Below are 26,760 nucleotides of genomic sequence, written 5' to 3' on the forward strand. Positions count from 1 at the left end.
TATTTACGGGAATCAGTAAATGTTGTTTATTTACGGGAATCAGTAAATGATGTTTATTTACGGGATTAGTAAATTATGTTTATCTACGGGAATCAGTAAATGATGTTTTATTTACAGGAAGCAGTAAATGATGTTTATCTACGGGAATCAGTCAATGATGTTTATTTACGGGAATCAGTAAATGTTTATTTAGGGAATCAGTAAATGATGTTTATTTACGGGAATCAGTAAATTATGTTTATTTATGGGAATCAATAAATTATCTTTATATATAGAAATCAGTAAATGATGTTTATCTACGGGAATCAGTAAATGATGTTTATGTAATGATGTTTATTGACGGGAATCAGCAAATGATGTTTATTTACGGGAATCAGTAAATGATGTTTATTTATGGGAAGCAGTACAGTAAATGATGTTTATTTACGGGAATCAGTAAATGATGTTTATGTACAGAAATCAGTAAATGATGTTTATTTACGGGAATCAGTAAATGATGTTTATTTATGGGAAGCAGTACAGTAAATGATGTTTATTTACGGGAATCAGTAAATGATGTTTATCTACAGAAATCAGTAATGCTTCATGAAATGAATCTATCACCTGACAAGCGGCATTTATTTATGCGACTGATATACAACCGTCAGATAGATTATTTGGCAGCTACTACTTGTCAGTCTTCCAACTACGAAAGCCCAGAAGGCTCATTCGAGATTCAAAATTCAAAATACGAGATTCGAAATTCTAAATACGAGATTCGAAATTCAAAATACGAGATTCGAATTTCGAAATGTAAATTAACCAATCAAAATGTAGTGCAACCGCCTGTTACATGTACATACAAATATGTATCCGGCGGCCGTTCTCTGAAATTCCAATTTGATTTGGGAAAAGCCATCTGTAGCATTTGAAACAGCTAGGTGTAACACTTAGATTTCCTTTTCTCGAATACAGGAGACGGCTGATATCATCAAATCCCACGGTATCTACATCTATCACTTTAAAGAGAACTTTCCGGCTGATTTTGACATTAAAAGAGACCCTGGAATTGTGCAGGTGAACAGCATTTACCGCAGAATTGCTTACAATAGCCAAGCCAAGATTGACACAGCCATAACAGACCTTACAAACTTTCTTAACGGTATGTTTCACAACATTGTTTCAATTGTCCTTCTTTTTTCCTGAAGACGAGTCAAAGTAAAATTTAAAAAAAGTTATCGATTTCACTGGAAATGAAATACATGTAGTTGAGTACTTCGTGAAAGAATTCACTGGAAATAAACTAGTTTATACTTTCTCCAACCCTCTAATGAGATACATCACATACAGTGTACATGATTATGCAAATCTCATATATATTAAAATAATATTAGATACCAAAATTTGAACTTCATTTGAATGTCATGCGATTATTCGAACAAGTGAATAAATGCAAAATATAATTGCTCTACACAACAGTGGTTGACCTCGAAATCTGCATATTTTACTTCATCAAATATCAATACTCTCTGGCTGTAATTATACAGTAAAAGAGGGAGGAGGGGGTACTGAAATCACCTTGTCTGTCCATGCGTCCGTAGATATAATTTGTCCACAATATATCTTTAACATCTATGAACAGATTTTATTAAAACTTCGTGTATATCATATATGAATAATGAAGTTGTGTCCTGCTATTTTGAATGAAATTTTCTAACAGTCAATGAAGTTGTGCGGTGCTTTGTTTTCATTTGAAGGGTTGTTGTGATTGTCCAGAGTATATCTGTAAAACAAATAAACAGATCTAATCCAAACTTGGTGTACAATCTCTGCAGATAATGAAGCTGTACACCTCTCATTTTTATTGAGATTCTTTGACATTCAAGGACATTGTGGTTTTTTTCATTTTATAGGTGTTTTTCAACTTCATTGACTTAGTCATTTTCTTTTCGATTTTGTAATGATCTGTTCTTTCACAGAGACTACTGCATAAGTCTAATCTGAGAGGGTATAATGGAATCATCAGTCCATTTGTCTGTCTGCCCAACTTTCTGTGGATATGATTTTTTTTTCAAGAGACTAGAGCATGGACTTCCCCAAAAATGTGTACCCTCTTTATCATACCTCCTGTAACAGAGTTCCTTTTCATGTCAAAAAGATGTGTTTACTCTTCACTGAGCACAAATTCACTATTTCCCACCATCCAATGTGTCCTGTTGGGGTATTAGTCCCATGGATATTTTCATTTTAAAGGTGCTATTTCAACTTCATTGACTTAGTGATTTTCTTTTTAAATTTTGTAATGATCTGTTCTTTCACGGAGACAACAGCATTAGTTTAGGAGAGGGTATAATGGAATTATCAGTCCATTTGTCTGTCTGCCCATCTGTCTGTAGATGTGATTTTGTCGAGACAAATCCTAAAAGACTAGGGCATGGATTTTACTGAAAAGTTGTACACTATGCCACAATGATTAGTGATGGTTATTGAGGTCAAAGGAATTTAGTGTGTCATGTACCTATTATTCAGATGAAAAATAATGTTGAAAATCATGTCTTTCTTATCTTTAACTATGCAATATTTCAGTTATGCCTCTTTATCGATGATACCCGCGGGGATATTAGTCTTAATGGGACGGTTGTAGTTTTACATTAATGTAGACACGTACATCAAATCTAATATCATTATATCGTACATCCCTAAGTTAATTAAATGAATTCAAGAACTTTGCGCTTCCGTTGATGATGAGCATACCATAAAATGCACTTTCAGGCATTCCCGTCGGCGATATCTATGCCATAGCAACACAGAAGGATTTCAAGCGCGAAGACAGAGACTACAGCGCCCTCTATGACGCATTTGACGTCCTCGCTCCTTCCAATTCTTTTAGAACAGCCACGAGAGATGACGCGTATGTTGCCATCGGCTACAAAGGTGTGTATTGTTATACGAATAAATTCCGAGATGCTTAAGATCGCAATGTGTGAAAAGGTGCCTTTAAGGAGGTACTCTACATCGTCATAATGGCTGACTTCCCTTAAAAAACATAGAGGAAGAAATCAATATCAGCAATATTTGACTTTTCCTTTTCAATTTAACTTAGACGAGTAGCTCAGTATGTTAACATACCGATTACTGAACTGTAGGTAGCAGGTTCGAGTCCAGCAGGAGTTTTAAATTTTGTTCGGATTATCTTCTACTTAAACTGTATTTTATTTTATCAAAGCAAAGTAAATTTGAAAAATTTTCAACTTCAAAATATCATTGTACACACATGTCTCTTCCACTTCTCATCTACATCAAACTTCTCTGGTGTAGCATACCTCCTTAGCTTTGCACAATTAGAGAATTTATTTAAAAGAATATATTAATACATTTTTCAACTAAAATAACATTATCCAACATTTTTGTGACTGGTCGCAATCTAATCCCGAAGAATGTCTACTTAATTAACTAATTGTTTAGAAAGATAGAATTGTGTTGAAGGTGACCAGTCTTCTTTCGAGGAGGATTTGGATTCAACCGTTGGTACAAGTGACAGTACAGAAGCCATCGTTGTTTACAACATTGAGAACCGTGAACGGGAGCTGATTGTGACCTCAGAGAATCGATTTAATTCAAATTTCGGCATTATACAGTTCCTTGTTGTCAACACCTTATACACCCGTCCCATAATATCAGTCGTAGACAATGCTGGCAGCTGGAAAGCAGGTGAGACCAGTGTCTGGCATATAGAAAACAGTATACATCCAAAGATTCTAAATTTCAGGTTATTCAGGTCACTATCATTTGAAGGGTATTAATTATGATTTTCAAAAATATAGTACATGAATATGATAATTCTCTTTAAGTGTTTCTATTGGAGTTATTGTTCGTGAGTGTATTCATTAAGGAAGTCAATAAAAATATTTACCCTAATATTTTATGGATTTTAGAATTACGTGCAGAAACGGTGTCTAATCATTGAATTTTATAGATACTTAATCCTGTAGGTGCGCATGTACTTAGACACATCCTGTATTAAGGACAAGTTATGTAAAGAAAAATAAGGATGCATAGGTTAATATATATATATAATTTTGGACGTAATTAAGAATCCATGGGTATCAATTACATTCCATAAGATAACTTGTATTCATTTACTTTTAGAAACATAAATTTAATTTTCATTTTTCATCATTGTTTTGTTTTTTAAAAGGTTTGTGGCAAATGTCGTCAAATGTATTTTGAAATTGCTTATTGTAAAATAACGAATAAGTTTCTAAAACCAAACTCGTTATATAACGGCATTATTTACTGTAAATCGATCAGTAGAGACTATTTAATGTAAATCGGTCAGTAGAGATAGTTTACTGTAAAGCGGTTAGTAGGGCGCATGCTTCGTGAGCAGTAAGCCAGGAGTTCGAGCCTCAGATCCAATTAAGTCCTTTCCAAAAATAGATTCGAAATGTCTCTTCGCCAAGCTCTCTTGGCATCAGAGACGGAAGCTGCACGTGTCACGTTATACATCAGCTGGCCACGATTTCAAATGAAAAATGTTTAAATTTTATTTTCCCACTTTCAATGTTTACAATGCTTTAAATGTATAACTAAGGTATTTCTAGAGGTCGGCAAGAATGTGAACATCAGTTGTTGAGCAAGAAATGAGATGCAACAATAAATAGATGTCGTTAATTTTTATTTATACATACATGATCTTTCATGAAATCTTCCATGAAATATTTTCTCCCGTGGGGATCCGGGTTAGAATGGGTTCTTAGTACCCCCTTGCTTGTCGTAAGTGGCTACTAAATGGGGTGGTCCTTCGGATGAGACCGCAAAACCCGAGATCCCGTGTCACAGCAGGTGTGGCACGATAAAGATCCCTCCCTGCTCAAAGGCCATAAGCGGCGAGTATAGGCCTACATTTTGCAGCCCTTCACCGGCAGTGGTGACGTTTCCATACGAGTGAAATATTCTGAGAGGGACGTTAAACAATATTCAATCAATCAATCATGAAATCTTTTCTGTGTAATGAAGAGCTTAGTCGTGAAATAAACCATCCTTCTCCTTTTCAAATTAGTCAAATAAACTACTGTCATGTGACACTAGAACCCGATTTGCTGCTCTGGCACGTGTAACAGTACTAGTATTGTATTTTACAGGTGATCGCATCTTCATCACTTCCACTGACTATGACTGGAAACAGGTGGAGGACTTCACCGTGGTTCCCTGTGACAGTTCCCTGTGTTCCGCCACCACTGTCAGACTGGACCGTGCGTCCTTCTAAAACTTTCTCATGCAAATATATGTTTTAATGGCTAGACATTTTGCTTAATATCTTCAAAATTTGGAGAAGTTGGAATAACCCATTTCCTTTGCATGGAAGGCTGTATAGTTTTTATACATTTTTGCAGATCCTCTTGAATTTGACCACTATGGAGAAATTTACAAACGAGTGGACATGAGAGCGGAGGTGGGACTGATGACACGGCACATTGTCATTGACGCTGAAGTGTCCGAAGGAAACAGCAACGGAGGTCATGTCAAGGTTGTTTTTATTCTGTCAACTTTTATCTTAATTACTACCTTTGTTTTCTGTCTGGGAAAATAGTAAATGATTCACCATGTGGTATTATCGTAGCAGAACGTAAATGTAAGCAAATACTCATCATGAATTCAAAGGAACTACAGTATTTTCTTTCCAGCTTGGATAAAATTTACAGAGACCGTTATGTTATTACCTTTATTTTGTAGTTTTTGTACGGATTCAAGGATGTTCAGGTGGAGGGAACCGAACTTACCAATCTGGGACAACCTCTCATCTTGGGTTAGTCAAAATTCATGTGTTCCTTCATGTCTTTGTTGTTACATTACGATTATATCTTATACCAATGATTCTATTTAGTGCCTGAAACACACTATTATGCCCAGAGAGTGTATCTTCACAAGTCAAGACCCTTGATATCAGTCGCTATATAAAAGTTGGGCTCATTAGACCATTATGCAATCCACTATAAATAAAACATTCAATGGAATCACTGCATCTTGTTATGGTGTATATGAATACAAATGACGCGATCTCATACTGCTGTATTGATTAACACGCGCAATTGTAATATTCACACCACTAATTACGTTTATTGATAGTAGATCAAGTTTGGAAACCTTTTTGCTCAGGACAATAGTGCTTAAACAATTGAAATAGTCATAACTGTAGGTATCAATACACGTGGTTTTTTTTTTTTCAATTTGAATATCTCGCTTCGCGTTGCTATAAATAGAACCGCATTCTCATTGGTTCCCTACGTTTTGATAGTCACTGATGTCAAGGGTTAGTGCGAGGTGACGAATCAATAACCCTTGACTTGTGAAGATGAGAGGGTGACGCTTGTTCAAGACTTTCCATTTTATCCTATTCATTGAATTTGTATTCTAGGTAGATACCCTCTGCATTATCACATGTGTGATGACCTTGCCAACAGGACTGTGTACACTAAACAATCCTTCTTCCGCGGGAATTCGATCCATCACACGCAATTCCGCTGTATGACGATACACGGGACACACAACGCCAAGGTGGAGTATCAATATTACATTTACACGGGAATATTAAGGGAGGATAAAATTATTCATTCGCGTATGGGGATCAATGCAAATTGAAATGATTATTTATTCTAGCTACTTAAATCTTATAAACTATATTGTGTGTTACAAATTGGTATCACAGATAGGTTGAGAAAATTGCGATGCATACGATGTCATCAAATGGTCGTTATATAGAGATCGTATATGTACCTTATAAGACAGCTGCCTTTTCAATAAAAATGGGAAAATGAAATATCCATATCTTGTGATAAGTCATTCAAAACATTACTTTCTTTAACACCACTCCGAATCTATGCACGAGTACTCAGAAGTTGATATCAAAGAGAAGCTGGATTTCCGCATTGACAATATCTTCGTAGTCTTTTGTGATCAATTCTTCCAACAGTCTGTTGGAATTCCCATTGGCATCAATTTTGCTCCTTTATTAGCTGACCTGTTTTCATATTATTACGAGGCAGAATTCATTCAAAAGCTATATGAGAAGAAAAAATATCTTACTGTAGCCTTCAACATTTAGATATATCGATGACATTTGCATTATCTATACTCATTTTCATTCATATGTCAATCGATAAATTCTAGTGAATTCCAAATGAAAGACACCACATGGATACTTCATTAAACATTGATGTTAACGTGAAACTAACAACTCACCTTTATAACAATAAACGAGATTACTTCAGCTTCCCCATCGCGAACTTCCAATATCTGTGTAGCAATATTCCATTGTCACCTGCATATGGTGCTTATGTCTCTCAACTGATTTAATACATAAGAGCTTGTTTTGCATATGATCAGTTCTTAAATCTAGGCAGGCTACTGACAAACAAGTTGATGGTTTCAACAGTCTCGTTTAAAGTCAAAATTCCACAAATTCTATGGTTGTTATACGTGTAACGATCTAATTTATAAATTTATACTGTCTGGCATGTTTGATATCAATTGTTTGGCCATTCTTTACATACTGATTTTGACTACGCATAACTCCTTTTACTTGATCAAGATATAGGGCTAACGGTGGATGTGACCGGTCGACAGGAGATATGCTTACTTCTCCTAGGCACCTGATCCCACCTCTAGGGTGTCCAGGGGTCCGTGTTTGACAAACTCTCTATTTTGTATTACTTATAGGAGTTATGAGATTGATCACTGTTCGTTATTTTCAACTTTCATACATACAATTCGTATTTACTTGCATGATCATCTCCTAATGAACCAAGCCATATAACCTTTCTAGTGTGATTTGTGCGTGTATTATTTGAAAAACATTTTCACATTTCGTGTCTGGACGTAGGCTGTTTGAGTAATTTGCTTCATTCAAATAAAACATGTTTGTTGTACTCATCTTTGGATCCACCATGGCTAATTTTTTTAATGTTTTATATACTTTTTTCAACACTGGACAGTCCAGAGGTTGTTTCCATGAATAACGTGTACCGATATAAAAATTGTAATCTTTCAAACAAAAGGGATCCCCCTATCTCTCTCATCAAGTAGTTATTGTAAAAAAAAAATGTGAAACCAAAAATAAAAAAGTTTACTAGTAATTACTTTCCTCTCAACATCACTTTCTCTTAATCTCTTTCGTGGCTTAAGAACTTCAAGTTTGATATTTGATATAGCATAACATAAAACATTATATAAATTCAAATATACTTCGATTTCAAATAATAATCGGAGCCCCTATAAACTAGACTCGCGCCCTATTTTTCTTTAAATACTCTTCAACTTTAATTTCTGTATAGATTATTGACTGCGTTTGCTACGATTGTGTGGGCCATGGATTCTTCTTAGAGGATGGAGGTGAAAAGAACACGTACATGCGTGGTAATTTGGGACTTGGACAGCGTAAATTTGTGGGCACGACTATACTAGACGTCACTGGGGCCATTCCCACTGATCAGTACGTATTGAACACATAATGTATAAAATACATTCATTACTCTTGTTCTTAATTCTACAATATACATTTGTAATTATCACAAGACAAAAGAAGTTTATTTCAATTCGTGGATGTTGAAAACATACCTAGGTGCATTCTGCGTTTTCCCCAGTAAGATATCCATATTTTTGTCTTAGATTGAAAGGTTAAATAACATCCACAAGAAGCAATTCTTGGTGGTTTTCAATCAATTATTGATTTTTGTTGAGGCTGATAGAGCATTCCGCAAGAACCTAAAAACCACTCTTGTTAAAGCGTGAATATGCCTTGTGAATGTAAAATTCAGTACAATATCAAGGATTCCATGTGCAATCTCGTGCAACCTGAATTTTGATCCAGCATACAAATACCTGCATGTATGCCAATTGTATCATGTCAAGTCAAAGTCAACCACTTTGTCATTTTATTACCATGTTTTATTTAAATTCTTTCTATTGCTTTATCATTTCCTTTATAGCTCTTGCAGGTCTTTTATTAGTATATTATCATTGATTATTAGCACCAACATTGTACAGCGCATAGAAACTATTTGTAATTTTGCGCTTTATAAATGAATAAAATAATAATAATAATAATAGAAGTATTATATTAACCAAAACACAAGTGAAGAATTGGTTTGAATTATGATATCACGAGATTCATGTTCTGATCTATTATATTTGATTGATATATATCAATGATGATAATTAATAATACATGTATATTAATTTCTTCAATAAATGCACATGCATTATGCATTGCTATGTATATGTGCATAATACATGTATATAAAACTCGAGTCTGTCACATATTCATGACTTTCTTCAGAAAATTTAAGACTTCTCCATTTTTGCGTAACATTACTATGTTGTATATCAATCACGTTGATGTCACAATAAACAATAGTACTGATGTCACAATAAACAATAGTACTGATGTCACAATAAACAATAGTACTGATGTCACAATAAACAATAGTACTGATGTCACAATGCCAGTATACTTACATCCATTTATACTCTCACTTTTATGTAAAATACTAAATCTCTATAAAAAAAATTACGCTATTTCCGAGATATCAGCTATTGTAGTGACCGCTTTGGTGGGTACATTTATCATAGCCTAGTATTTATAGATAACGATAAAAAGTTTTGAAGGTGTAATTTTGTTTATATCAGCCGTTGTTAAACATTAGAATGACTATATTAAGAATAATTTGTTTGAATTAGGCCATTAAATTGAATATGAAATTATAATTTATTTCCTTTTCGACACGAATGATACTTTTATCAAAGAAAAATGATGATTATCTATTTAGTGTATAATTTATTATCAAATACTCATAAACTTACTAAATTTGTGTTTCTCTGGAATTCAGGTAATTGCATGACAGGTGGTAATCATCCTTTAGGCTATATATGAATGCAGTAATTAATAAGCATTTGTACCCACCACATGTGAACGAAAACATACTTTGCGTCTCACCATACGTAAGAGTTCATAAAAGGGAAACAACTATTGCGGAACTAAGAAATTGCGTAATATAAATTCAGTTCAGTCATGACAATTTCAAAGGAACCCTCATGCAAGAGTAATATGATAATTCTTAGAGTAGAGGATATGCGGACAGTTCATGTGCGATTATAAGAATTTATCGAAATTACTTTCAACGAAGTCGTCATCAATGAATTGTAAAATTTATCCATACCAGCAAATTTTTCATAAATTGTATGTAATTTTTAAGGACAAAAGGACCAGTGACGTTTTGGATAACCAATCCAAAGACAACTGTGTTAAACAATGTGGCTGCGGGTGGTGACGTACGTATATTGATGTAAAATATTGCATTTTTATGTAATTCAACGTTAGGATAGAGTGAAATGAATTCATGATATTGAATTTGAGTGAACAATTCGTCCATATCAAATTCGTTTCATTAATTATTGTTCAGTTTAACCCATGTTATGAAGCAGTGGGTGTATATGATATTAATAGAATCCTTCATTAGTACGAGTGTGGGATTGGGAGATTCCACCGAGGGGACAAGATTCGCTGTCTAGGACGAATCTTCGTCACTAAAGTGTGGGTGAAATGCGACTCGTGTGGGATAGGGAGATCCCACATCTGGAACAACATTTGCTGTCTAGGACTCAGCATAGCCTCGTCCTAGACTGCGAATCTTGTCCCCTCGGTGGAATTTACCTATCCCACACTCGTACTAATGAAGGGTTCTATTAGTCTCACATGGATAAAGTTGATCTCACACTGCTGATAATGTGAGAAAAGTACATTCATCTCTCTCTCTCTCTCTCTCTCTCTCTCTCTCTCTCTCTCTCTCTCTCTCTCATGGTGTTTAGCCATTAAGTTTGGATATTTCCCTATTCACATATTGTTGACATGTTACATTATATAACAAGTGTATTCATTAAACGTTTCAGGGTATCGGTATGTGGTTTGTGTACCCGGATCTACCCACAGGACCGTCCAGAACCAAGAATTTCATGCAGTTAAAAGAGGCGAGAAACACAAAGATTACCCTGTACAAAAACAATGTCCATCACTCCTACGGAAGTGTAAGCACTATATATATATATATATAAAGTCATTTTTTGTACATATAGATGTATACAATTTATATATGTAAACGTAACTAAAACATTGACCGAGAAAATGCATACATGTCCAAAATACTGTTACATGCATATGTCAATATCGACAATGTACATGTATCTTGTATTAGATGTTACTCCGAAAATGATCATGGAATGTAAAACTACTGCAGGCCGGGCTGTTCGTTGACAACATCGAAGCAGACGACTTGACCGTGAGTGGGTACAATAAGTACAACCCTAAGGAGGACCCGCTAGACACAGATTCTGCCTCTGTGGCCGCTGTGTTTGAAGGAATAACTGGTAATGAACATGTAATTATCTACATGTATGATTGAAATATTACAGAACTGTTCGAATATTTTGTTATATACTACATGTATATATACTTGCATTGCTATTCATTTTATAGACGGACAATGTCTAAAAAAAAAAAAAAAAAAAAAAAAAAAAAAAAAAATAAAAAAAAATTCTGTTGTAAATTTTGAAAGCTCTCACCATATTACCACCAATATTTCTGCTACTAACTGTGTATAGGAATATATTTATGCTTACAATGTTTCTGTCTTCCATATCGTTCATGATAGCCACTGATTTCTCTATGAATGTGATAAATGAGCGTATGAATCTCGATAGTTATAGTACGACTATTTTAACAGCTGGGAATTCCGACAGAAAGGAAAGTGAAATGTAATAATAGAAAATAAATTTCATTTTTGAAAAATACCTAAGGTTATGAACTGCAACACTTGCATATACTATTCACGAAGTGCTATAACGCTCTTCAAGTGTGCTGACAGAAAGCGGCACAGTTCAGGACTTCTCCTGATAGCCGTTAGTTATTATATTTCGTTAACTCTGTGAATTAGAGGTTGATACATAATATTTTATTAAATACATGTAGTCAGACGCAAGTTCACACTTCAACACCAAACACGTTTTCACTTAATTTCCAATTTTTCCGGAACTTGGTCTCCAAGATCGAAACCATAAACGATCAAACGGTCAATATCCGGATAGCTCTCCACGACATGGTCATTGATAAAACAATATACCCCCCACCCCCGGCAGAAAAAAAATCGTTAGCCCAATTTTATAAGATCAATGTCATATAGAGAACAATACGCGCAATATGTACATGGTATAAATTACTAGGCATGCTGAAATATACTGTAGAGGTCAAATGAAAAAACGCCACACTAGACAGAAACTCCTAGTGTATACATGGACGAGGGACAGGCTATATACGTACTACTAGACAGATTGAAGGATTCAGTTTTAAAAAATGAGATGACAAGAGCAACATGTAAAACTTCAAGCATCCATTAAAGTACCCCGGTATGTAATTCTGAGAAATGGCTCACAAAGCAATCTAGAGCAGTGACTACACGAAAATGGATACCATTTATGTTGTTTGAATTCCCTTTCATGTTCTAAACTTTCCGAATGAGAGGTTGATATTTAATATAAATGATCATACTCAGGTTCACTTCAACACAAAACACGTTTTCACTTTCCAACTTTCATTCCAAACTACCCCGTCGAGGGCTTTATGTGCAAACGACCTCTGGCGGAAGTTTGTTTTTATTCCGGAACTCGGTATGATCCTTAACATCAAAACCGTAAACGATCAAAAAGATAATATCCGTATACCGGTAGTTCTTTATGGCATGACTAGTGATATAACACAGTCACGTGTTTTATCCAATGACATGGTGGCATTTTAGTCCGAGGACATATAAATAATTATATGCGCAAAACAGCACCCCCCCCCCCCCACCCCCTGAATTATCATCTTTTGAAGTAAATGTTGTCCAATTACTGTAGGAATACCACACGGAAATAGAATACTAGTACTCATAACACAATATAGTATATACACAATATGTAATCAGACGTTGATTTTAAACAATGTTTTGTTTTATATTGTTGGACTTGTAATCAAATTCTTGTTTTATCAGCCTATAAAAATAAAGTACAGAACGCCTGGATCCGTGGGACACCGATAATTGTCAAGGAGTCCTCGTAAGTATATAACTTCAAAACAGTCAAATTATAGTCAAAACTAGGAGAACAATTTAATGAGCAAGTTTAAAAATTATGCAGCCTCAATGTACATTGAAATACTTTGCATCGAGATATATTGTATCAAGGATAACGGAAATGATAGAGAGATTCTGTTTTATTACTGTTCCGCAAATCATCAATATTTTGTCCCAAAACTGGATTTTGTTTTTGCAGGTTTGCAGACAGTCGGTTTGGGGCAACTATGATCAAGTAATTTTATTTAAATTATTTTTAGAAATCACATTTGATTTTGAAATAGAATAAGAAAAATCTATAGGATACACAAGGATGAGAAATACGGTGGGTGTATCGCATTCAATTACACATATCGTTTTAATTGTTAGATGTTTTGTTTCAAGTTAATGTATATCTAAAGAGACATTGCTTGCATGTTACTCGTGTGTAAGTAGCATGTTCTTTACAGTTCTTAAACCAGACTTTACATAGGCTTATATGTAATTAATATTTTTAAACACACCGGTATCTTACGTAAGAATTTAAACTCTATAATTGTCATTTCGAACAGAAGCTAAATCTTTTCCATACACATTGATAACATATCGACTTGTAAATAACCTTTTACAACAAATGATCAATTTTCGCCTTCACTTCTAGGATTTTGAAAAAGAATGTCAGCATATGATAAGTCCCATAATACACCAAACCAAACCACCTGTCTGAGAGGAAGTTCTCGAATAAACATACTGAATGAATGAATGACATGTGTTGGGCATCATCCTAGAATTCCCCATGGGCATGACCGTACTTGTCACATGAACTAACACATTTACTATCAAGAGAATAGACAAACCATCGTCAGTCAAAATACTGTAAACTTTGACAGGCACAAAGATGATTAATTAAACAACCGCTAAGTATTTTTTTAAAGAACTGTCATATTAATTGTAATTTTTAAACTATACTGGGTGGGTGTAAATATGAAATGTACAATATCACAACCTGAACAAAAAATTACATTATGGCAACTATTGTCATATTGTAATTTTTGTATTTCAATACACCACCTAGTAAATTAAAATACAGTCTGTGATGACGTCCGTCGGTCTCGGGAGACTATAGAGTCTGTGCCTGGAAATTCAGTTGCTACTGACAGAGGAGCAGCGACGGATGTGACGGTAGAGACTGATGTGGGAGCGACATGCGCTGTTACAGGTGTTGCATGTGAATGCGGCGTCTTCTGGTGTCCTCTGGTTGTTTTTGCAGCGGGTGTGCCTGTCTGCAGCTGCTTGTCTGAGCTTGGCTTCCCCGCTTTGGAGTCCTCTACCAAGCTCCTGTCTCCACCTGTCACGGACACTGGCGATCTCCTCCCATCTGTCTGCGCCCATGCCTAAAGACTTGAGGAGGTCGCGCTTGCAGACATTCCTGAAGCGGAGTTTGAGGCGTTCTTGGGCTCTCGTGCCGGTCACCAGCTCCCCGTACAGCAGGTCTTTGGGGATCCTCCCGTTTGGCATGTGGTGGACACGGCCCAGCCAACAGACGTGACGTTGCTAAAACAGTGTGAAGAGACTGGGAATCTGGGTGCGTGACAGAACTGCGTTGTTGGTCGTCTTGTCGCTCGATTTGATGCCCATGATGCGCCGAAGGCTGATCATAAGGAAAACGTTCAGCCTGCGTTCTTGTCTGGATTACAGGGTCCATGACTCACTTCTGTACAACAGTGTGTGGTAAACTGCCACCTTGGTGTGTTCTGTCAATTCGCCGTTTTCCCACACCTTCTTCGTCAGTTTGCCCAGAGTTGTCGCTGGGCGTCCGATACATCTGTTCAGCTTGACATCCATGGAGAAGTTATCCGTCATCGTGAAACCGAGGTCGGTAAACTCACGCACCACAACCAACTCATGACCCTTGATGATGATTGCCGGAGGCCGTTCTACACCCTGGGCCGTTATGTATGTCTTTGTCATGCTGACAGTCAAGCTGAAGGCATCGCAGGCTCGGGAGTAGCTATTCATGACACTCTGTAGCTCTTCCTCTCTGTGTGTGTGGCAACTGCTGCATCATCGTCAAAGAGCATCGTCAAAGAGCATATCCTTGATGAGCACCTCGCGGACATTGGTCTTAGCTTTCAGGCGGGGAGGCTGAACAGCTTCCCATCTGACGTGGTATGGAGGAAGATGTCTTCTGTAGACTGTCCAAAGGCGTATTTCCGCACGATGACAAAGAAAATGCCGAAAAGGGTCGGTACAAGCATGCAGCTCTGCTTAACGCCACTGTTTTGGACTCGTAGCTTTTTTATTCCTTCGTACATTCTACGGATGTTGCCTGCATCGGCTGACGACAGAATACTTTCACAGAGTTGAAGCCAGTAGTCGATGGTGCAGCGTCTTGCTATCCCCTGGGCTTTGCTTCTGGCTGAGAGCAGTGATGACTGGGTAGGTTGGTGTTTGTGCTCTAGTAGTGCTGTTCGTTTTTCCTCCAGCACAGTGTTGAGCTCGTTTGAGTTTTCTTCAAACCAATCTTGTGTCTTCCTCTGCTTTCTCCCACAAATTGTAAGTGCAGTGTTGTAGATCGCGTCCTTCGGGTGGTTCCACTTCTGCTGGCATCGTCTTATTGCGGGCTTGTCTGGAGTGATTTTACCAGGGTTTCTGCAATCATCTTTGCTTTTTCTGGATGTTTGATCACACTAGCATCGATTCGCCTCTTTCCTACGGGCTTTGCGCGGTGGATTTTCTTTGGCTGTAGTGTTGATTTTGCAGCAGACCAGGGAGTGATCTGTGTCGCAGTCAGCACTCTGGTATGAACGTGTAAGGAAAACGTTCTTTAAGTTTCAGCGCATTGTGAGAATAAGATCCAGTTGGTGCCAATGTTTCGCCCGTGGATGACGCAATGATACTTTGTGCGGGGGCTTGGTCAGGAAGTAGGGGTTGGTGATGCATAACTCGTTGTATGTACACAGCTCAAGCAGTTGTTCTCCGTTTTCATTTAAGCTCCCGATTCCGAAGCGACCAAAGCAGGTTAGCCAGGAGTCATGGTCTGTGCCAACTCTCGCGTTAAATTCTCCGAGTAGCAGCTGCTGCTCGTTGCTAAGGATTCCCTGGACCACTGATTACAGCTGGTCGTAAATTCATGTTTGGCTTCCTTCGAGGAGCAGAGGGTAGGAGCATACACACTGATAAGGTTTACAGGCCCATCCGAAGTGTGAAGACGCAGGGCTAAGATTCTCTCTGTTCCACCTTCACTGGGTTCTATCATCGCCAGGAGTGAGTTTCTGATGGCGAATACCACACCGTGTTCTCTAGTCTCCTCTGGGCTCTTCCCTTGCCAGAAGAATGTGTAATCCTTTTTGCGCAGGGTACCTGAGTCTGCAAAGCGTGTATCCTGAGGCGTCGCAATGTCCACATGAAAGGTGAAGATAACGAACAGTGATCAATCTCATTACTCCTATAAGCAATACAAAATAGATAGTTGGGCAAACACGGACCCCTGGACACACCAGAGGTGGGATAAGGCGCCTAGAAGGAGTAAGCATCCCATGTTGACCGGTCACACCCGCCGTGAGCCCCATATCCTGATCAGGTAAACGGAGTTATCCGTAGTCAAAACCAGTGTGCCAAGAAGGGCCTAACAATCGGTATGAAACATGTCAGACAGCATTTGACCCAATGATATGTTCTATTGACGAACTAGATCGTTATAACGACCATAGAATTTGCGAAATGCTGATTTCAATCGAGACTGTTGAAACCCCCGTACCATCAACTTGGTTGTCAGTAGCTTACCTCGATTTAAAAACTGACCATGCGCAGAACAAGCAATTTCAACAGTCCTTTGTTGATCACCGCTGTTTTACGCATGTCGCTGATCACACGCAGGTCTTCAGACAGTCCTGGTGTCATAGTTTTTACTTTCCAAATTGCCAGCTTGGGTGCTGGCATTCTTTTTTATCCTTCTTTGTCTTGTCTGGTGCATGATTTTCAGTCCATCAGACAGGCTGCTCCCAGCCCTAAGCTCGACACACACAGTTAAGCAGGCGGACTATGGTGGGACAATCTTTTCTGGCTGAGGACTGCCCAGCTGAGGTAGCTGTCCAGTGAGGCGCGATAACCTCTCTCACTGTCGGGAGCAGCCCCCGGCACCTTGCTCTACGCCAATCGAATGAGACTATATAACTGGTAGACTGCTGCTACCCGTGTTTTTGCCGTCGCGGATGAGCCAACGCTGGAGTGTCCTCTCCAGGGCGCAAGCCTGGGCAGGGTTTTATGGGGGAACAAGCTGTTGCCCGCGCAGACCCCCCTCTCCACGTCACCAGTGTAGTCCAAGGGAGGGGCAAAAGCCGATACAGCTTGCAACTGAAGACGTCGCAGAGGTTACCAGAGTGAGGTTGAAAGCAAATGCAAACTGCCGTAGGGACTCCGACTCCTAATTTTCCCTTAGGGTTGACTCCCGAAGCCTTACCCGTGGTTGGGTATGCCGCAAAGCAGCCGATGTTTGAAATCAAGGCTTTCCTTCCCCTAGATGGGCTACCTTCCCAGGTTGACGAGCCACGATCTATCCGAAGCATCTGGTTTTAAGGCGACAGAGATCCGCCCTCGCCCCTTCTTCTATTACCCGGTAGTAGAAGCAGTTCCGTCGGGCTTACAAACTAAGCCACACGGGCAGGCTAGGAGTTGGACTTGGTTGTCAAAGGCTATTTGAGACGCACGCCATAAGGAGCATTTTATAAGCGCTGGGAGCTTATTCCCTGGAACCAACATACAGAATGACAGAACCGTGAAATCAATTAAAGTCTTGTGGACATACCACAAACTACAAGTAATTCACATCATTGAAATATGTAATTTTATGGTGTAGCCATGATTTGCATAAATATCAACATTTGTGTTGTCGTTTTTCGTTTGGAATTACATGAAACATCCTATACGCGTCATATCCTATTTCTCATATATACAGTTTAGTGCTTGTCAAGGTTGTTTTGCTAACTATAGATTAAAGCTGATGAGACTACATTCATGATAATACATAATCAGCTATTTGTCTGACAATAAAGAGGTTGGCTGGAATAGAATATCAAAGACATTACAATAACTTCAATATGTTGCCTTCATTGATATAGTATTTTGTTTTACCTCTGATACGGGTTTTATTTCATAAATCATTAAAATATATACCTTATATAAAGCATTAGAATTTATATGCTCTACATTTTCCGCAGAGAAAGAAATATATGGGTGGAGTTTGTTAACAATGTCGTCGTTGGATATTCTGATAACCTAGGAAAGCCTAATAATGGATTCACACGATCGTTCCCAACAAATCCGTAAGTCAGAATTTTCAAAATACTTTACTGGGTGTTGTACACAATTTGTACAAGTTTATGCTCAAGTCTATTTGGATTTTTCTGGTCTTTTTATTTTGAAGCGCTTAATATTACAGCTAACTAGAATATATCCATCTTCCAGGAGATCAATTTGCCTTTTTTTTTTCCATCTGTCAACCGGTATTCTTTTATGTAACGGTCAAATAATAAAAAGCAATTGGGCAATTTTGTTGTCCAGACCATATACATGCAGTTTTTTGCCTTTGATGTTTAGTATGTGGGTATACCATGAAAAGACAATGTATCACGTGCCATTTTTGCTTACATTTGACCTTGACCTTTACTGTGGAATCATCATTTTTCGTGGGGTATTGATGTTCGTGGATTTCGTCGGTCACTCTCACCCACGAATTTACACGTTCTCAAACATTATTTTAAACCAAATAGAGTTATCCATCCTAGTGACATCGTATCTCTTACCGACGAAATTACGTCTCTACGAACAAGCAAAATTTTGCTTACCCACGAACATTGGCCCCCACGAATTAAAATGATTCCACGGTATGTAAAGGACAATCAATAGAGTTTTTGGGGCATTTTTCCTGTCCGGACCATAACTTTGTCTTTTAACATACATGTAGGCCTTTGATATTTGGTATATGGGTATTCCATGAGAAGACAGTGTGTTCTGTGCAATTTTTGATGACCCTTGACCTCTTATGTAAAGGTCAAATAATAGAAATTTTGGGCTAGGTCTTTGATATGAAGGTGAAGATAACAAACAGTGATCAATCTCATGACTCCTATAAGCAATACTAAATAGAGAGTTGGGCAAACACGGACCCTGGCTATACCAGAGATGTTGGTATACCATGATAAGACAGTGTGTAACGTGCCATTTCTGATTACCTTTGTCCTTGACCTTTAATGTAAAAGTAAAAAAAAAAAATAGAAATTTTGGGGCAGTTTTGTTGTCTGGACCATAACGTTTTTGTCTTTTGACACAGGCCTTTGATATTTGGTATGGGGGTATACATGTACTATGATAAGACAGTGTGCCGTGTGCCATTTTATTGCTGACCTTTGCCCATGATCATTTATGTAAAGATCAAATGTCAAATGATAAATCTTTGGAGCATTTTTTGTCCGAACCATAATGTTTTTGTCTTTTAAGGTAGGCTTTTCAAAATTATTTGGTATGTTCACAACATTATTCCTTGTTTGAAGCGCATACTAGTATACATAAAGGTAAATGTTATGTACCGTAAGTCTTGATTTTCCACTTTAAAGATGATCACTAAATGCTTTTTAAAAACAATGGAAAGTGGAAGGAGAGACATCATTTTTAGTGTGCTAAAACAATTCATCCTAGTTCCTACTTGTATTTATCAAGCACTTCAATATTACTATGTACAATTTCTTTAAGCTACGTTGTGGAAACTGAATACATGTATATGTGTATCCTAGATGCATATCATGAATTTAAACTTGCAGCCCCCCAAATGCTGTAGGGTACAGATTTAATAAAGGACCAGTTTACGTACGAAACACGTGGTTCCATGGATTTACATCTACCTCTCTCTACAACGCCTCAGCTCTTTCAAACAAAAATTGTTTTACGCACATGAACCCACAGAATCAGGTGGAGAACCTCTTATTCAGCTTCGATGATGTAAGTAAACTGTATCTTATGCTGTTCTGTCTCAATATTGATTACAGAATCGTTATCACCACAACTGTATGTTGTCGGTTGAAATATCAAAAATTTTCATTCATTTCGGTTGAATTGTTTTGGGGTTGGGGGGGATTGTATTTTAAAAAGGTCTGGCTTGAATATATTTATTCACAAATATGAATTAAGCACAGATTTATGAAAAAAACTAACGGACCTAAAATTACAATTTCCAGCCCGTTTTATAGAATTACACGTGACTTATTTTTCGTGCTGAAAGTCATGGTATAGGACTATGTATTTGTAGGTGCCATCTTAGATTAATGACGTAATGCGCTTTATGTAGACTGAATGTAGTTTATCGCAGATAACACTCATCCACACATAAAACATTCGGCGCCGTCCGAAATTTTTGAAGAGATTCATTCACTTGTTAATTGTCATCAACAGGGACCGGGTAATCGCTTTCTGTTCCAAAAGTGCAACGATCTTCGGAATGATGAAGACGGAGTGTTTACCTTGAAAGATATTGGTAATGGGTTGACCGGAAGTACAGAGTCTGAAGACGTAACATTGGTATATAACCATCCTTTCCACGTCACGGATCAGTGTAAACATAGAAATGGTTGGAACGTCGCTTTCTGTCCGTATAATTATGGAGAGGTATGAGGGAAAAGTATTAATCTCTAAAACATTTATTATCAATATGGATATTGTAGTGCAAAATGACTTACAGTTAGTATGAAATCTAGATACATGTACTTTGAAATATAATGGTTAATACCATCATTTTATAGATGGTAGTGTCATATCCCACTGATGAGGAGTTGAGCATTTACAGAACCGACGGAAACCATCCAAAACGAAGCATACTAAATAAAGCATTTATCGCCATTCTTGGTGAATCCAACCGAAATGAGAACAATTTTCAATATTTAATGGCCTTTGAGGATGGCATGCCAGCAAGTGTTTCCATTTTAGGAGAGTCGGTTACGAAGTATGTACAGTGTATATTGATGGATGCTTGAAAATATGAGCATGTATATAGGTTTAGGCGATAAATTACTGTGTATATCTTCATCCATTCATTACATGATGTTATATTAGTATGAATTACTTCATACATCATATTAAGTGGGGCTTTTTTTCTCATAAAAATTAGCTTATTAATTAATGCCATTGTGTCATTAGGTCGGATACCGCTCTGTTGGCGTACTGCGTGCCACGGGATGCTGTTTTAAAATTTACCTATAGAATCAACAACGTTAAACAGTCCACTCAATCTGTCAGCTCTCTGACTGATGTTCAGGGTGATAATATTGGAGGCAATTACTATTTCGACTCAAATGTGGGGTAAGTCTCTCTCTCTCTCTCTCTCTCTCTCTCTCTCTCTCTCTTACCTGAGCTAAAAGCTCAAGTGAATTTTTCTTTAATCCAGCGTCCGTTTGTAAACTTTTAACATTTTCGACTTCTTTCCAAGAAACGCAGGACTGATTTCAACTAAACTTGCCACAACGCATTCAAATTTGTTCAAATGAAGTGTCACATTCTTCTTGAAGTGGAGATAATTATTTTAAAATTTTGAAAATTTTGTAGCGTTTTCAAAAATCTTTTTTGGAATCACAGGGCCAATTTCAGTCAACCGTAACACAAATCCTCATTGGTAAAAGTGGATTCAAGTTTGTTGTTTGAGCCATGCTCCCTCTAAGATAATCAAGAAAAGGCAAAAATATGGTGGGGTCATTTAAGAATCTTGTCAAGAACTACTGGGTCAGAAAAGCTGAAATGTTCCTAAAATATTTCTGACATTAAGTAGATTCACGTTTGATCCAGTTATGGTCCATGGGGTGTAGGATGGGGCCACAATAGGGGATCAAAGTTTAAAATTGAAATTTTAAAGGTTTATATAAAGCAGCTTCATATATCATTAAAAATTTCTATAAAAACAAGAAAAAGTCTGAAACCTTGTTCATATCAAAACATGTTGGCAAAAATTATGTTTATAAAGAACTCTGTAGACAATGTCACCAAAAGTATGGGCTTAGATGGGATACCAGCCAGATTTCTCAAAGATGCAGCACCTATCATTAAGCTTCCCATTACATTTCTGATAAATCAGTCTATATCCGAAGAAACAGTTCCCGAAGAACTCAAAACTGCCAAAGTTAAACCTCTTTTCAAGAAAGGTGATAGATTAAAACCAGAAAACTATAGGCCAGTAAGCATTTTAAACATTGTGTCTAAAATTTTAGAAAAAGCAATATACAATCAACTCGAAAGTGTTCTTATTAATAATAACATTTTATATGACTTTCAATCAGGATTCAGAAGTTCATTTTCTACAGACATCTGTTTAGTGCATCTCACTGATCATATCAAATCAAAATCAGCTAAAAACCTTTTTGCTGGGATTCTTCTTCTTGACCTTCAGAAAGCTTTTGATACAGTTGATCATAAAATACTATGTGAAAAATTGAATGTCATCGGCGTTAAGTCAGTGGCTCAAGGCAGTTTACTTGGGCCTCTTTTATTTCTAGTATATGTGAATGATCTTAGTGCAAGTATTGATCCTGATTGTAAGGTTTTATTATATGCAGATGACACAGCCATTTTATTCTCTCATTCTAATACAAACATTATAGCTAAGAAATTATCATTAATGTTAGAAAAATGCCATGACTGGTTGGTAGACAACAAACTCTCACTTCATCGGGGAAAAACTGAAAGTATTTTGTTTGGACCACAACGCAAGCTTAAATCCATCGATAGTAGTTCTTTTTCCATAGAATGTAAGGGTATTAAAATAGATTGTAAATCATGTGTTAAATACTTAGGAGTTATTTTGGATAATGTATTGTGTGGAGAACAAATCGTTGATGGTATTATTAAAAAAGCACATGAACGCCTGAAATTCTTTTACAGACAGAAATCATTTCTATCTCTACTGTCCAGGAAATCTCTTTGTAATGCTTTAATTCAGTGTCATATTGACTATGCATGTACATCGTGGCACGAAGGTTTGACTGTTAAGCTTAAGAAAAAAACTACAGATTATTCAAAACAAAGTGATTAGATTTATCTCCTAGAAGTAGTATCAACGCTGAAGTATTTGAACATTAGCAATAGATTATTTGAAAAATAATTTTAGACGAAATTGTTCATCCAGATCAACTAGATCAAGTAAGCTTAATTTCTTTTTACCAAGCGTTGAGAAAATGGAATCAGAAACTTTTTATTTTAACGGCATCAAGGACTGGAATTCTTTCCCTGATAAAATAAAATGTATAAACAATAGATTTTCATTCAAATCTGCAGTTAAAAACATTTACTCAATGAAATGAAGAAAATGGCAGATAGTGACTTCTTGTATTATTGATCCACATTGTCTTGTTCATACATATTTATTATGTTCCCCAAACAAAGTTTGGGAACATATTGTTTTTACTCTGTTTCTTATTATTATTATTATTATTATGTTCCCCAAACAAAGTTTGGGAACATATTGTTTTTACTCTGTTTCTTCTTCTTCTTCTTCTTATTATTATTATTATTCTTTTTCTCCGGTACTTTTTTGTCCGGTAGTGTTCTCAGAAACTACAAAAGGGATCGATATGAAACTTTCCAGGATGATAGTATAGCGTTTGTAGATGTGCATAGTGATAGTCATTTTGTTTGCACGTGCATGCACGCGCGGGCACATGCATTGCAATTTTGGTACAAAAAATGGAAAATCAGAATATTGAAGGAAGCGATATAAAACCTAAATAGGATGATAGTATATCATTTGTACATATGAAAAATAATAGTTATTTTGCCAGCACGCGCACGCATGCGCGTGCACGCGCATTACAAAATTTGTACGCTAACTTTGGAATCAGTCTAACTTTTTTGTTGTTCATTGAAATGGCTTGAAATTCATATCATAGGTAGATATTGAGACCCTTAACTGATTTACATGGTCAAAATTACCAATTTGCACGCGCATGCACGTGTGCTTCATTTTGATTGGATAATGCTAAAACGTTTGTAACTATCTTATTTATGAAGCGAATGAGATGATATTCACAGCATATGTAGACAATATGTGTATCTATATGTTGGTGTAACAAAAAATGCCAACGCACACGCGCATGCGCGTGCAACGTTTTTTAAATGTTCAATTTTTAAAGGACGATAACGTTTTTGTTTTTCATCAAATTCTATTCATATTAGGGGTTTAGATGTATCTTGGTACTCCTTACAAATTGCTGTGGTTAGAATTACTGCTCAGCACGTGCATGCACGTGTGCTGATTTCTGATTGGACGATTTTAAAATCGCTATAACTTCCTTATATTTGGTGGAAACGTTATGAAATTCACACTGTGGGTATATGATACAAATGCCTGTTGAACGACATCAACAAAAATTTGGAATCATACACGCGTGCGCGTGTATGCACGTGCAACACTTTCTTTCATTTCTTGGTACTGAAATGACCATATTGAACGTACTACATGTAATTAAAGGCTAAAATAAAATGATTTTTTCCTATAGATTCACAAGGACATCACTTTTTAATTGGGGGAGGTTTGGGGAACATCTGTAACGGTCCCCGTTACAATTAGAACTAGTTATTATGTTCCCCAAACAAAGTTTGGGAACATATTGTTTTTACTCTGTTTCTTATTATTATTATTATTATTATTATTATTATTATTCTTTTTCTCCGGTACTTTTTTGTCCGGTAGTGTTCTCAGAAACTACAAAAGGGATCGATATGAAACTTTCCAGGATGATAGTATAGCGTTTGTAGATGTGCATAGTGATAGTCCTTTTGTCTGCATGTGCATGCACGCGCGCACACGTGCATTGCAATTTTGGTACAAAAAATGGAAAATCAGAATATTGAAGGAAGCGATATAAAACCTAACTAGGATGATAGTATATCATTTGTACATATGAAAAATAATAGTTATTTTGTCAGCACGCGCACGCATGCGCGAGCACACGCATTACAAAATTTGTACACTAACTTTGGAATCAGTCTAACTTTTTTGTTGTTCATTGAAATGGCTTGAAATTCATATCATAGATAGATATTGAGACCCTTAACTGATTTGCATGGTCGAAATTACCAATTTGCACGCGCATGCACGTGCGCTTCATTTTGATTGGATAATACTAAAACCTTTGTAACTATCTTTTTTATGAAGCGAATGAGATGATATTCACAGCATACATAGACAAGATGTGTATCTATATATTGGTGTAACAAAAATATGCCCACGCGCATGCGCGTGCAACGTTTTTTAAATGTTCAATATTTAAAGGACGATAACGTTTTTGTTTTTCTTCAAATTCTATTGATATTAATGGTTTAGATGTGTCTTGGTACTCCTTACAAATTGCTGTGGTTAGAATTACTGCTCAGCACGTGCATGCACGTGTGCTGAATTCTGATTGGACGATTTTTAAATCGCTATAACTTCCTTATATTTGGTGAAAATGTTATGAAATTCACACTGTGGGTATATGATACACATGCCTGTTGAATGACATCAACAAAAATTCGGAATCATACACGCGTGCGCGTGTATGCGCGTGCAACGCTTTCTTTCATTTTTTGGTACTGAAATGACCATATTGAACGTACTACATGTAATTAAAGGCTAAAATAAAATGATTTTTTGCTATAGATTCACAAGGACATCACTTTTTAATTGGGGGAGGTTTGGGGAACATCTGTAACGGTCCCCGTTACAATTAGAACTAGTTATTATTATTATTATTCTTTTTCTCCGGTACTTTTTTGTCCGGTAGTGTTCTCAGAAACTACAAAAGGGATCGATATGAAACTTTCCAGGATGATAGTATAGCATTTGTAGATGTGCATAGTGATAGTCATTTTGTCTGCACGTGCATGCACGCGCGCGCACGTGCACTGCAATTTTGGTACAAAAAATGGAAAATCAGAATATTAAAGGGATCGATATGAAACCTAAATAGGATGATAGTATATCATTTGTAGATATCAAAAATGATATTTATTTTTTCTGCACGCGCATGCATGCGCGTGCACGTGCATTACAAAATTTGTACTCTAACTTTGGAATCAGTCTAACTTTTTTGTTCTTCATTCAAATGGCTTGATATTCATATCATAAGTAGATATTGAGACCCTTAACTGATTTGCATGGTCAAAATTACCAATTTGCACGCACATGCACGTGCGCTTCATTTTGATTGGATAATACTAAAACGTTTGTAACTATCTTATTATTGAAGCGAATGAGATGATATTCACAGCATACGTAGACAATATGAGTATCTATATATTGGTGTAACAAAAAAAATGCCAACGCACATGCGCGTGCAATGTTTTTTAAATGTTCAATTTTTAAAGGACGAGAACGTTTTTGTTTTTCATCAAATTCTATTGATATTAATGTTTTAGATGTGTCTTGGTACTCCTTACAAATTGCTGTGGTTAGAATTACTGCTCAGCACGTGCATGCACGTGTGCTGAATTCTGATTGGAGGATTTTAAAATCGCTATAACTTCCTTATATTTGGTGGAAACGTTATGAAATTCACACTGTGGGTATATGATACACATGCCTGTTGAACGACATCAACAAAAATTCGGAATCATACACGCGTGCGCG

General features: G+C 36.8%; 1 protein-coding gene across 1 annotated transcript in view; it reads left to right on the forward strand.

Annotated features, from left to right (window-relative positions):
* Nucleotides 1-26,760, forward strand: part of LOC125648265 (cell migration-inducing and hyaluronan-binding protein-like) — a 44,131-nt gene that overhangs the window by 10,590 nt on the left and 6,781 nt on the right. The window contains exons 4-21 of the mRNA XM_048875243.2: nucleotides 955-1,141; nucleotides 2,752-2,913; nucleotides 3,466-3,690; nucleotides 5,124-5,234; nucleotides 5,376-5,509; nucleotides 5,716-5,788; nucleotides 6,398-6,537; nucleotides 8,313-8,470; nucleotides 10,233-10,308; nucleotides 10,927-11,061; nucleotides 11,271-11,400; nucleotides 13,059-13,122; nucleotides 13,339-13,374; nucleotides 18,338-18,442; nucleotides 19,937-20,114; nucleotides 20,565-20,777; nucleotides 20,912-21,111; nucleotides 21,306-21,467. Coding sequence (XP_048731200.2) covers nucleotides 955-1,141; nucleotides 2,752-2,913; nucleotides 3,466-3,690; nucleotides 5,124-5,234; nucleotides 5,376-5,509; nucleotides 5,716-5,788; nucleotides 6,398-6,537; nucleotides 8,313-8,470; nucleotides 10,233-10,308; nucleotides 10,927-11,061; nucleotides 11,271-11,400; nucleotides 13,059-13,122; nucleotides 13,339-13,374; nucleotides 18,338-18,442; nucleotides 19,937-20,114; nucleotides 20,565-20,777; nucleotides 20,912-21,111; nucleotides 21,306-21,467 — 2,489 coding nt within the window. The remainder of the gene's footprint in view (nucleotides 1-954; nucleotides 1,142-2,751; nucleotides 2,914-3,465; nucleotides 3,691-5,123; nucleotides 5,235-5,375; nucleotides 5,510-5,715; nucleotides 5,789-6,397; nucleotides 6,538-8,312; nucleotides 8,471-10,232; nucleotides 10,309-10,926; nucleotides 11,062-11,270; nucleotides 11,401-13,058; nucleotides 13,123-13,338; nucleotides 13,375-18,337; nucleotides 18,443-19,936; nucleotides 20,115-20,564; nucleotides 20,778-20,911; nucleotides 21,112-21,305; nucleotides 21,468-26,760) is intronic.

Source organism: Ostrea edulis, chromosome 6, assembly GCF_947568905.1.
Source record: "Ostrea edulis chromosome 6, xbOstEdul1.1, whole genome shotgun sequence".
Classification (NCBI taxonomy): Eukaryota; Metazoa; Mollusca; class Bivalvia; order Ostreida; family Ostreidae; genus Ostrea; species Ostrea edulis.